Source organism: Sphaerulina musiva (assembly GCF_000320565.1).
Source record: "Sphaerulina musiva SO2202 unplaced genomic scaffold SEPMUscaffold_1, whole genome shotgun sequence".
NCBI lineage: Eukaryota > Fungi > Ascomycota > Dothideomycetes > Mycosphaerellales > Mycosphaerellaceae > Sphaerulina > Sphaerulina musiva.
The window spans coordinates 4,029,376-4,040,843 of record NW_016017383.1 but is presented as its reverse complement, the minus strand read 5'-3'; the positions used below and the strand labels follow the sequence as shown (position 1 = coordinate 4,040,843).

The following is an 11,468-nucleotide window of genomic DNA, read 5'->3' as shown; positions in this document are numbered from 1 at the left end:
TACCTCCACCGGACAACAACGCGCGCTACAGGGAGGATTATGAAACCATCGTCTTTGCCCCTCTGAGTTAGTTTGAAGACTGTCGGGCGGCGGGCCGTGGGGTGTACGGTAATACGAAGTGGCAGTGACAGTAAACTTCAGTAGTTCCAAGACATTTCGTAAACGGGTTTCTCGTGCTACCTATATCTACCTCCTACCTGTGCATGGCATCGACTTGGGATTCAAGGTGGCAATAACTGATGGAGTCCAGCACTCATGACTCTGGAAGGACAGCGCCGCCTACTAGGACTCGTATATATAATGCAATTGATCACCACCATAGGGCGGTCCCAACGGCAAATGTTTTGTAATAAGGTAGTGCCAAAGTCCTTCGGCTCAGAGCGCTTGAAAAAGACACCTATTCACCGAGAAAAGTTGATGATCAGCCAGAAGGTGCTGCAGGCATTTTATTATTACTTGACCGAAGTATTGACCAAAGTAGTATTGAACCGTGAGCGGCTTCACGCACTGCTCTCGGCAGAAAGCCGCGCGCCATCAAGCACCACCTCCTACCTCCTATAAGGTCATCGAAACATAAGGTTAAGCTTCGTACCAGGTTCATGTAGTCACACCTGGTCCGCCCTTCTTGACCACATATTCCTGCATGAAGTCGGGATTGTTGTCAAATTCTTCCTTCAGCTGTGCATGTTGTCAGTCAAATTCTGGTGATTCTACGTTGTGACCGAAACTTACGATGTCCAAGCCACCAACCAGCTCGCCATCGCAGTACACCTGTGGAAAGGTTGGCCAGTCACTGAACTCCTTCAAGCCTTGTCGGACCTCATCGTCCGCCAGAATGTTGAAGAACCCATACCGAATGCCCTTCTCCCTAAGGATACTAACGGTCTGCCTTGAAAATCCGCATTGAGGCGCAGAAGGAGTGCCCTTCATGAACAACATGACTGGAGCGGCCTTGACTAGCTCGCCCAGCCTCTTATTCAGGTCCTCTGTGCTCTGCTCTCCAGTGACATAACCCTCTGTGCTTTCCGGCGCAGTCTTCTGGTCGCCAGAGCCAGGCTTATACTGTGAGAGCGATCCACCATCCGATGCGCTCGTGCCACCCATGGCTGTGTCATTGTCCTGCTCCTGTCGTGTGACCGTCTGCTTGGGAGGCAAGCTCGCGCCGGGTTTGCCATCGCCTGCCACATGCTTCTCGACCGCAGTACGGACCTTGTGCGCATCTGTGCCAGTGATCTGCTCGAGCACTTTGCCCTCTTTCTGCAGCACGACGAAAGGCACTTGCGTCACATCGTAGCGCTCGCTGACATCTGACAGCTCTTCTGCGTCCAGGCTGATGAACGTTATGCGGGGCGGAGTGGCTGGCTCGTAGGTCGATGCGAGAGTCGTCAGGATGGTCGACATCTGTTTGCAAGGCTCGGCCCATGATGCATGGAAGTAGATGACAGCTAACGTGGTCGCTGGAAGCTCAGTAACGGCCTGGTCAAAGGCTTGCTCCGAGTCTACGTTGTGCAGCTGCGAGCCCGCTGCCATGGTTGCGAGATGCAAGTGGGGTCGAGATGGATATCGTGGCGATGTTGTTGTTGTCGCTGTCGCTGTCGTTGTCGTACTGCTGATGAGGATGACGGTAATGGTTTGTTGCGCTACGCTTTGAGGTTCTGGGCGCAGAAGGAGAATGTCGATGGTGATGTTGACAACTACATGTACCTGAACCTGATTAGAGATCAGGTAGGTATGGCCGGAGATGTGGAATTATTTGTGCTTTCCATTCTGACGTGACTTTCAACTCTAATTCCGCGACTAAACCAATCTAATCTGATTGCGACCAGATCGACCTAGACCGAATTAAGCACACAAGTAACGAAAAAGTCCAAACTCCTCCGCCCATCTTGCCCTCGAGACAACACTACCTGAGGTATCCACCACAACGCAACATCCGCCATCATGTCGCTCCCGATCCGTGAGATCAAGCCGAAGAGCGCGAAGACAAAGCGCTACCTGGACAACAAAGGCCCGCAAGTTACGGAAAACCCCAAGACGACACTGTTCCTCCGCTACACGTCCTGCTCCGAAATCGTGCAACTCGTGCTCAAGGACCTCAACCGCCTCAAGGAGCCGCTTACCGTCAAATTCACCAAAAAGAACGACAAACACCCCTTCGAAGATGCCACCAGTTTCGAGTTCTGGGCCGACAAGAACGACACGAGCTTGATGGTCTATGGATCGCACAGCAAGAAACGCCCCCATTGCCTAACCCTGATGCGCATGTTCGGTTACAAGCTGCTGGACATGCTCGAGCTGCTCATCGATCCGGACACCTTTCGCAGTTTGTCGCAATTTAAGAACGCCAAAGCCGCAGTGGGACTGAAGCCACTCCTCTCCTTCTCCGGCAGCGCCTTCGAATCGCCGATTCAGAATGACTATACGCTTGCGAAGTCGCTCTTGCTCGATCTTTTCAAGGGCCCGAACACGGACAAGGTGGATGTGGAAGGCTTGAAATACATGATTCACTTTAGTGTGGATGAGGAAGAACAAGAAGATGTGAAACCACAGATCCACATGCGGTCGTACCTGATAAGCTCGAAGAAGGGGCAAAACTCGAGTCTGCCCAGAATTGCAGTAGAAGAGATGGGTCCCAGGGTCGACTTCAGAGTGGGCAGGAGACAGGATGCCGATCCGGACATGTGGAAAGAAGCTATGAAGAAGGCAAAGACTACAGAGGTAAGTGTCCAACCCAGACAGACTGTCAACGAGCTACCAGTTCCAAATGCTAATTTCCACAACCAGGCCAAGCCCAAGAAAAACATCGAGACCGACATGATTGGAGACAAGATCGGACGCATTCACACTGGTCGCCAAGATCTCAGCCAGCTGCAAACGAGGAAAATGAAGGGTCTCAAGCGCAGCAGAGACGTCCCCGACGACGACGATGGAGACGTCGCCATGAGCGACGACGAGAATGGCGGTGTGCCTTTAACCACAACAGAGAAGAAGCGGCCGAGAGTCGAAGCGTGAGACACCTTTGAATCGATCCAAAAGATGTCCTGGCATGAATTCCGTTTAGTCAGACCAAGGTACCTTACTGCCTTTGTCCTCCTTCTTCGCGTTCGAGCGTGGCGTTACGGCTTGTGAAAGAAAAAAAAGTAGAAAGGCAGATCTTGATTCTGTCCGGGGGTGCTTGAGATGCAGCCCGGAGTACCATGTTAATTGCAGTATGTACGAATGAAAAGATTTGTGGACGTACGTTTATGCATATACGCCTCACATCGGTACGTACGATGAACCTGATGTGCTTCTGCTTCTTTCGTCTATTGTGGCAGTGTAAAGGAATCTAATTTTGGTCGTCAAGCAGAAGGTTTGTGACATAAGTGTAATTTCTTTTGTACACAGTATGGCAAGATGCTACATATACTCATTCTCTTTACACCGAGCAGAGCACCGGCGGCACCTAGAAATCAAATCCTTCGCCTCTCAGCTGATCAAGATTCATATCCGGACCAACCATAGATGCCAGGTCTCTACGATTCATCTGAGTAAAGACTCGCCGTAATGTGTCGTAGAGATTCGTGCTTTGATTCTGTTGCAGAACCTGATCGACGGCATGTTCATCCACATCGTTGCCATGTCCGTCTTTCATGAGCTCTGCAGCTTTCGCTCGACCTTCTTGTTCCAGCACTTTATGCATGGACAGAGCGCCCAGCAAGTGGCCAGCAGCTTCTTCTAGCACTCCCAGATTGATGCATGAGACTCCAAGATTGTAACGTGCTCGCACGAAATTAGGGCGCAGTTCTAGAGCACGTGAGTACGCTTCAATAGCCTCTTCCGATCGGTTGCTGTTTGCAAGCGTAGCGCCCAATCGGTTCCACAAAAGGTGTTCTTCTCCTTCTCGCTTCATTGAGCCGTGCTCGTGGCTGTTCAGTGCAGCCGTGAAACAGTCTACAGCTTTGTCGTAGTCTTCGCTGCCGTAGAATAATACGCCAAGTCCGACTTGAACGTCGACGTCCACATCTCCACCTTCCGGATTGAGTTGTGCCGCTTCCAGGAAGTAGTTAGTGACCTTTTCATGAAGTTGGTGACGATCGGTGAACCCCATTTCTTCTTCCACGTCTACCCCTCGGGGCGTGACACCAAGCTGAGGATATTTTGCTGCCACCCATCGTTCCAGTGTTCTGTACGCGAGCGTATCGTACCCTTCGTTTGTGTATGATACTGCAAGGCCCATTAGGGCCTCCGCGTTACTCGGGTCCAGCTTAATTGCTTGCTCCAATGCCCGGATCGCGGGCGACTCTTTCTCGTTCTGTGCTTGCGCTTGACCGAGGGCCACCCACGCTTCCGCGAACTCATTATCCTTTTGCACAGCAGCCTCAAAAGCCAAAGCGGCGATGCTCAAGTTGCCGCCTTCGCGCATGATCTTCATACCCTCTTCGAAAGCATTGGGCACATCTTGGAACAGGTTATTCTCTTCGAACATGTAGGTTCCGGTCGGGGGTCCTGTGCTAAAGTCGCCAAAGTCACGGTACGAGTCGAAATTGTGGTTCATGCCATCAAAGTCCTTCCATTCATCGTACGCATCGCCGAAGTGGTTTCCGAGCTCCTCGTCGGCGAGCATGTTCCTGTGGGAGTTAGCCTCAGCTCTCGCGCCATTCATGATGCTCTCAAAATCGCCCCAGCCCGTTTCCGACCTGCCCCTCTAGTGAGCAGGCGAACATAGCAGAGGAAAGACGAAGCACGACCTACCTGTCCGCTTGGTTGAGCTCTCTCTCCATGGCTTCGTTCGCCTCCCGATCCAGCTGGTCTAGATCCGCATCTTTGTCTGCTGTAGACAGTTCCTCGAACTGCTTTTCCCAGTCGGTGTCACTCAGCTCCTGCACCCTTCCTTTTCCCTTCCCCTCGTACTGCTGTGGCTGCTGCTGCGATTGTTGATACATCATGGGCGACTGCTGGTACATCATAGGCCGTTGCATGCCGCCTCCGTATATTCCCATCTGCGGCGGTCTGTAGGCTGATTGATACGACATGTTATTGGGACTTGCCGTCCTTGCAGAAGGCGACAGCTGGCTCTGGCGGAATTGGGCGAAGTCTTGCGGGCTGAAAGCTCCACCTCGTTGCTGCGCGAACTCTTCCGTGCTAAAGGCTGGCCCCTTCTGCGCAAACTCGCCGGCCCAGTTCGCACCGCCGCCACCGCCACCACCGCCTACTCGCTCCAGATGCTCTGCCTCTCGTCGAAGCTGTTCCATGTGAAAAGCCTCGTTGGGCAGCATCTCGCCCATATGTGGACCTTGTTGAGCAAAGTCCTGGAAGGCGGCATCTTCAGGGAGCTGCTGGCCGCTGCGAAAGCCATTGTGCTGCTGCTGTGGGTTGCGTGACGTGAGACGGTCACGCTGCAGCGATGTGTCGGCCGCCGTCTGCTTCTGGAATTGGGCGAGCGGGTTGGCGCCCGCGCTGCACTCCGGCCCGCCTAGGAACGACATGGTCTGGTGAAGATGAAAATGCACTTGTCGTGGTGTTTGCTCCTGTGGGTGGGTGCCCGTGTACAGTAGATGGCGGGGATAAGGCGGGGACAGAGAATCGATTTGCTACAAAAGGCAGCGGACACGGCGGCGCACTTCTTCAGGCAGTGTCCCGAATAGAGCGAAGACGAGTATAGAGGAGGAAAATGGAAGTGCCGGCTCGTGTGATTGTGTGTCGTCTGCTATGAGAGAAGTTTGCCGTCTGGTGCTGAGGTGGTCAGTAAGGTACATGAGGTATGTCAGTGAGCCTCGGCTTATTCATCTATCGAAACTCGACGCCACAGCACGGCCAAGAACGGAATCATCACATGCAAAGTGGAATCGCTTTTGCTAAGTGTACCTGTCGCAGTGCTGTTGTCGGCGGTACAACGCTAGATACATCTATACTATACAGGACTTTGAAAAGCATGTTTTTGCCATTCTTTGTGAACTCTCGTCTCAATTTCACCTTGCCATTCGACATAAACGCAGGGCAATTGATTGCTGGCCTCTGCACCACTGGCCAGTCTCCGGGCACCCCACCGTCAGGCTGAAGTCTAGAAAGTATTGCAATAGGCGGTGGCCGACATACGCGTTGGCTCTCTTTTCTTCCTTTATTCATACAACCGACCTTGCTTCATACCATCGCCCTGCGCTTAAGAGGACGGTTTCGAGGGCTCAGCTGCGAAATCGACTCGCAGCTGTCGACCATACACCATCTTACTTCCCAGGAACTCTTTCGCCTTCTCCGCACTCTCTACGTCGGTAAAGTCGGCGTGCGCGAAACCACGTGGCTGGCCGCTGCGGCGATCAATGGCGACTCGAACGTCTAGTACGTTCTTGATCTCTCTAAACAAATCTGCGCGCATTTCATCAGTGAACTTGCATCTTGTATGAGTGCCGCATTTCCACAGTGGTACTCACTATTCAGATCACGGTCGCTCATCTCGTAAGACATGTTTCCGATGAACAGAGTCTTGCTTGGAGAGGCCGAGGCACGATCACGAGGAGCGTCACGGTCACGAGGAGCGTATGAGCCACCTGGACTTTTGGGCTTGTCTTTGCGGACGTGCTTCTGGACCAACATGCGTCGGCCCTGGAACACCTTCTGATCCAACCCGCGAATGGCATTCATTGCAGCTTCTGTGGTCGAGAGCTCAATAAAGCCAAAACCGCGGCTGGAGCCCGTGGGGTCTTTGACAATGCGACTGTTGACAACCTCGCCGAAACGTCCAAACTCAGCCTCCAATTCTTGTGCCGTCACCTCGAAGAAGAGATTGCCAACGTAAAGTACCGTATCCTTTCCTGGTTCATTGGGAAATTGAAAGCGGGAGCTGGGCCTGACCATGTTTACAACCTTCTCTGCAGCGCCGGACAGAGCATCCTTTGCAGAACTTGCTACATTCTTCACCTCTTCCGTCGCCTGGGTGGCGCTCTGGGGCAACGCACTGTCCGAAGCAGCATCTGCGACTTCTGAACTGGCGATACTCTTCTCCGTGATCTCCTTCTGCTCCTCAGTGCTAGGCTCAACCGTGACAGTTGGCTCGGCTGAGCCCTCCTGTGTCTTCTGTTGCTCCTCCTCTGCGAGCCATTTCTGCGACTGGTGGAACGACCGGTAAAAGGAGGGCTTGCTCGATTCGATGCGTGATGTCAATGACACAGGTCGCAGGGTCGAGATTTGGCGTGTAGGCTGGTATTGCAGCGCGCGTACGGCGATACGGCGGAGTGCGAACATGTTGCAGGTCTTATCGACTCAAGACTCCAAAGCGTATCCACAGTGAGTCGTGAGGTGATGCGGCGGGAAACTATCTCACGAGGTGATGATGTTTGTGCGAAAGAGGATGATGGTCTACGACGCAAAAGATGCGAGTGGAGAGTCCTTTGAAATTTGGCACGGACTAGCGCCGGAGGAGACATCTATGCCGCTCGCCACAACATCTCGAATACCTACCGACCTTACATGTACATAGGATAGGTACCCGTACATGAATACATCATCAACATCATCATCATCGTCGTCGTCTTCAAGGACTCTTTCACGCCTTCCATTGAACTCACGCTTGGGTAGAGATGCACGGATGCGCCTATACAAGCAATGAAAGAGTTGCCCAAGTTATCTAGTTTGGTTGCCGAACGATTGTAGGTTTCAATACACAAAAGATGGACTTAGGATCGAAACACACCGTCTATGCGCAGCTATAATATGAATCCTCCTCAATGTCGCGAGCACACGAACTTGGAGAGACAGTACAGTCATTGTACCAAGCTATGTAGCGGCTCCACGATGCCACAGCCTGCATAAGCTTAGCTAACCACGCCGCCGAACTGACCTCGCTCCATCAACTCGAAGCCTGTAGTCGTATCTCATTGCACTGAAGCACAATTTCCTGCACGAAGAAAGAGCAGGACTAGTTGATACCGTTCGTCTGCGGCTTATTCTGCGCGAGCCGAAGCAAATTGCGCATCAGGACCACAATCGTAACCTTACCTATGGCTGGCACATAGATTGATGCTTTCTCCTTGATGTCTGGATGGAAATTCTGTAGCAGCACACAGTCAGCAACATTTCAGACACTACAACCAAGTACTACAAATCTAGGCTCACCTTTTCGCTCGAGAAGTTGATGCACACAGCCCCATCGCGCACGAGATGTGTAGGGACTTTGAATTTTTCGCCTGGGACACCGCTGATCACAACGTCGCTGATGGGCAGACACTGGTCCAAAGTCCAACCTGGCATCTCACGAGTGGCATGCTTCTGCTTCTTCAATCCAGAGCCTCTGCTGAATTGTTGCACGCCAGTAACGTCAACGCTATAGACTTCAGCTCCATCATTGGCTAGCAGAGCCGCAAGTGGACGACCGACCACCTCACTGCGATTGATGACCGTGATTCGTCGTCCATGGAGACGCGTTCCGTAGTCGAGAATGTTGTTGTATATTTGCAGATACTCCAGAATCTTGACAATGGCAAGTGGTGTGCACGGCAAGATGGACTTGCGGTTGTTGTCGGGTGGGTCCAGGAACCGAATGTTCTGATACATGTTCGATATGAGTTGTGGTGACAGGCCCTCGACATCCTTGTACAAGCTGACTGTCCATTGCAGAGTTCGATCTCGCATCGTGTCGAAGACGGGATAATAGACAATCATACCATCGACCTTTTGATCTTGATTTGCGTATCGAATCTCATCTTCCAGGGCTTCGCGATCGACCTTGCGCAGCGTGAATTCCACACCGCTTTACTTTGTCATTAGTGTCAAGATTGCCAAAGATTGCCAATCATGATGTGGCAGTCTTGCAATGTGTATTCTCACTTTTCTTCGCATGTCTTCTTGGTCCAATTCGCGTACATTTCAGCAGCTGGATCATCGTTGGCGAGAAAGCCGTGTAAGCGCGGAGGCTGCGGCAGAGCCTCGATGCCACTGGCGACTTCTGCGAGCAATTTTTTTGCAATCGCGCTCGCTAGCACAACTTTGCACGAAGTGCTGGCAGGCGCGGTTGCCATTGTGAATGTGGTGCAATGTTGCAAATTATAGAATAATGGCCGTGTCTGCCTGTATCAGCGAGTACGAGTGGAGAATTTAAGTGTGTTCTTCCACGTTTCGAGGTTGTTGGCGGAAAGCGCAGTGGAAGACTGGAACTGGAACTAGCGGGGAATGGGAGGAAAATTCTGGAGTGAAATTCGCGCTCATCGTAGGAGGTATGGACCCGACCACAAACGCTAGGTCCAGCTTTTACATGGTCAGCAAGCATGGCGCTCACCTCATTGTAGACGAACGACCAGTTGCATGACTACCTATGTATCAGTGTGTGGGAGCACCGCGAGGATGAAGGGGCCTCCCGTTCTTCTCGCAGCCTACGTCCTAGACCCGCGTTCCTTGAGAGTCGCGTGTGGGTTGCCGACGTGGCCATGGCTGTTCGTGATTGGTGTGTGGACGAACGGCACTTCGGACACTGAAAGCACCGCTCCGTCCCGGGCCGCACCGCACCACACAGCAAGTCTGCAAGACCGAAGAGGCTGCCAGAGAGACGAATCACCTTCCACGTCGCCCACTACAATGGCGCAAGTCCCATCTGCCCTTAGTCACAGGTCGATTTTCAACTGGCTCCCGTGGCTAATTTCAGCGAGCCTCGGGCATTAGTTGGAACATGATGCTACAGAACACGGTGCTGGCTTCCTCATTCTTCTCGCCGGGTTTCGGTGGAGAACGAGATCTTGTAGCTGGCTCATGTTTGACCAGGCGTCGGGTCGAGCCACGCTTGAAGAGAGACCACCTGATATGAAAACAGGAAGTAAGGAATTGAAGCCCTACACAAGAAACTGGGCGAACTAAGGTTCCACAAGGACCGACGAGGCTGGTTAGACAGGGGAATCACGACGTTGATATCTATGGCTACTACATGCAGTCATGTGAACGATGGGTCGACCATGCTCTCCTTCCTTTCGAATTGCTTTGGCACTGCTTCTAGTGAACATTGACTATCATGCCTTACCGGGCTTCGGGTGACTCGCCCTCGATGTTGTGCCAATGCTTGCAAAAGCAGTAAAAGCAGTAAAAGCAATGACCTCCAAGCGCGAAAGCATTAATACCTACCTACAATCACAAACCAGAAGGTCTCACTGCTGCAAGACATCTCCATATCGTTCGGTTCTTCAATTTCTTTGGCTGGGACTGGCCGAGCCGCACATGCAAGCAAGAGATCAAGCATCTTTATGCGGCAATTTACCATAGTTACAGCGGTCAATAGACTCAGTAGAGTCAATACGGCCATGCCGATTTTCACGACAATTGACTTCCAGTTTTTATGCGCACACCGGACTACCGCTCTCTTAGAGCCGCATCTTCGGCACATGAAGTATGCCCCTAGAACGGTTTCCGCAAGTATCAGGCTATGCGTCACTGGCGTATAGGTCTACCACCTACACCGACATTGTAAAGGCATCTGCGTTGATCGAGCGAGTGATACAGCACGTCATTTTCCTTGATTTGTTCTGGGAGGATTAGGACGGCCACGTGTCACACAGTGAGGTTTCCTGAACTAGAAGTCTAGTTATACATGTGCACCAACGTCGTGTATCCGGCTGGAGCCAAGATCCACAAGCCCTAGAGTAGGTAGTATGGGTATTGCCGAGTGAGTCTGTGTGACTGGCAATTCCAGTTCCATACTGACCATATTGGTGAGATTGCATATTCCCGGGAGCCTGATGGCGAGAAGCTTCATGCGATAGTGGCCAAAACCACGCGAGGGCTATCGGCGGCCGGGGCACACGACGTCAGGCAAGCAGTCGATGGATAAACTTGGTCGTCGATATCGATATTTGGTATGCTTCTGTGGAGCTGGCAGGACGGCAAAGTGCAAGACTTCGCAGAAACGGTTGCTGTCTGAGCCTGGAAGGGCTTCTTGAGCTCTAGGATACCTAGGATTGTGTTCGTGGCGAACGACTTCTTCGAGGGCAAAGCGCTCACGCTGTCCCAGCCGAGACCAAAACCACCTACTTTGCAAGGTTCATCTTGCATGACTGTTCGGACCACTAGGACCAATAACCACAGAAGATTCTCGATGCATTAGCAAAAGCCATGCGACCTGGAGATCAGCTTATTGTAATGAGGTTGTCGTTCGATGCGCCGAAGAGCTTCCGCGTGAGCTTGAGCGCAGACTTCAGTAGGTCAGACAGACGACAATGAGTCGATTACGGAGGCGAGCGGCCGAAGCTGACAATGCGCTCTCTCTCTCTCTCTCTCTCTCTCTCTCTTCTGGCACGCTGCGAGCAAGATCTAGGTACTCATGCCAATGGATCTCAACGGCCGCGAAAGAACCTTGAGCATATTCTCCGATCTGTTTCAGTCTGAAGTTCCGCCTCCAGAAGATGTACCGTTCATCTGAGGGCGAACTGTCTGTTGAAGCCGAGGATTAACAGCGAGAGCCTAGGAGGTAGAGGAACGATGGTTGGCGTTCTCGCGTTTCAGTCATCGCGGTC

The 11,468-nt window shown here is 52.2% G+C and overlaps 5 protein-coding genes across 5 annotated transcripts; 1 reads left to right on the top strand and 4 right to left on the bottom strand.

Annotated features, from left to right (window-relative positions):
• Positions 1-187: 187 nt before the first annotated feature.
• On the bottom strand, positions 188-1,725 carry SEPMUDRAFT_78139 (thioredoxin). Its single transcript, XM_016910185.1, has 2 exons — positions 733-1,725; positions 188-678 (listed from the first exon to the last, which is right to left on the bottom strand). The coding sequence occupies exons 1-2, from the start codon at positions 1,528-1,530 to the stop codon at positions 598-600; spliced, it is 879 nt and encodes a 292-aa protein (XP_016765773.1). The 5' UTR covers positions 1,531-1,725; the 3' UTR covers positions 188-597.
• Positions 1,726-1,941: 216 nt separating this feature from the next.
• Positions 1,942-3,012, top strand: SEPMUDRAFT_34086 (Brix-domain-containing protein; the record flags this gene model as incomplete). Its single annotated transcript, XM_016908557.1, has 2 exons — positions 1,942-2,718; positions 2,785-3,012. The coding sequence occupies 2 exons, from the start codon at positions 1,942-1,944 to the stop codon at positions 3,010-3,012; spliced, it is 1,005 nt and encodes a 334-aa protein (XP_016765772.1).
• On the bottom strand, positions 2,032-5,697 carry SEPMUDRAFT_122985 (peroxisomal targeting signal receptor). Its single transcript, XM_016901817.1, has 4 exons — positions 4,737-5,697; positions 3,350-4,681; positions 2,785-3,266; positions 2,032-2,718 (listed from the first exon to the last, which is right to left on the bottom strand). Exons 1-2 carry the CDS (start codon positions 5,466-5,468, stop codon positions 3,446-3,448), a joined length of 1,968 nt encoding a protein of 655 aa, XP_016765771.1. The 5' UTR covers positions 5,469-5,697; the 3' UTR covers positions 2,032-2,718; positions 2,785-3,266; positions 3,350-3,445.
• Positions 5,698-5,833: 136 nt separating this feature from the next.
• On the bottom strand, positions 5,834-7,324 carry SEPMUDRAFT_146613 (RNA-binding domain-containing protein). Its single transcript, XM_016903768.1, has 2 exons — positions 6,411-7,324; positions 5,834-6,345 (listed from the first exon to the last, which is right to left on the bottom strand). The coding sequence occupies exons 1-2, from the start codon at positions 7,219-7,221 to the stop codon at positions 6,143-6,145; spliced, it is 1,014 nt and encodes a 337-aa protein (XP_016765770.1). The 5' UTR covers positions 7,222-7,324; the 3' UTR covers positions 5,834-6,142.
• A 274-nt stretch (positions 7,325-7,598) lies between these two features.
• SEPMUDRAFT_130355 (methylenetetrahydrofolate dehydrogenase) lies at positions 7,599-9,080 on the bottom strand. Its single transcript, XM_016902352.1, has 3 exons — positions 8,803-9,080; positions 8,092-8,725; positions 7,599-8,026 (listed from the first exon to the last, which is right to left on the bottom strand). Exons 1-3 carry the CDS (start codon positions 8,991-8,993, stop codon positions 7,895-7,897), a joined length of 957 nt encoding a protein of 318 aa, XP_016765769.1. The 5' UTR covers positions 8,994-9,080; the 3' UTR covers positions 7,599-7,894.
• Positions 9,081-11,468: the final 2,388 nt, after the last annotated feature.

What these genes read in the sequence shown, in the direction of transcription:
- SEPMUDRAFT_78139 (XM_016910185.1), bottom strand. Translation starts at nt 1,530, where the DNA reads ATGGCAGCGGGCTCGCAGCTGCACAACGTAGACTCGGAGCAAGCCTTT. An exon ending in TGGTTGGTGGCTTGGACATC is followed by an intron (nt 679 to 732) that starts GTAAGTTTCGGT and finishes CAACATGCACAG; the next exon opens with CTGAAGGAAGAATTTGACAA.
- SEPMUDRAFT_122985 (XM_016901817.1), bottom strand. Translation starts at nt 5,468, where the DNA reads ATGTCGTTCCTAGGCGGGCCGGAGTGCAGCGCGGGCGCCAACCCGCTC. An exon ending in GAGAGCTCAACCAAGCGGAC is followed by an intron (nt 4,682 to 4,736) that starts AGGTAGGTCGTG and finishes CACTAGAGGGGC; the next exon opens with AGGTCGGAAACGGGCTGGGG.
- SEPMUDRAFT_146613 (XM_016903768.1), bottom strand. Translation starts at nt 7,221, where the DNA reads ATGTTCGCACTCCGCCGTATCGCCGTACGCGCGCTGCAATACCAGCCT. An exon ending in GAGCGACCGTGATCTGAATA is followed by an intron (nt 6,346 to 6,410) that starts GTGAGTACCACT and finishes AAATGCGCGCAG; the next exon opens with ATTTGTTTAGAGAGATCAAG.
- SEPMUDRAFT_130355 (XM_016902352.1), bottom strand. Translation starts at nt 8,993, where the DNA reads ATGGCAACCGCGCCTGCCAGCACTTCGTGCAAAGTTGTGCTAGCGAGC. An exon ending in AAGAAGACATGCGAAGAAAA is followed by an intron (nt 8,726 to 8,802) that starts GTGAGAATACAC and finishes GACAAAGTAAAG; the next exon opens with CGGTGTGGAATTCACGCTGC. An exon ending in TCAACTTCTCGAGCGAAAAG is followed by an intron (nt 8,027 to 8,091) that starts GTGAGCCTAGAT and finishes GTGCTGCTACAG; the next exon opens with AATTTCCATCCAGACATCAA.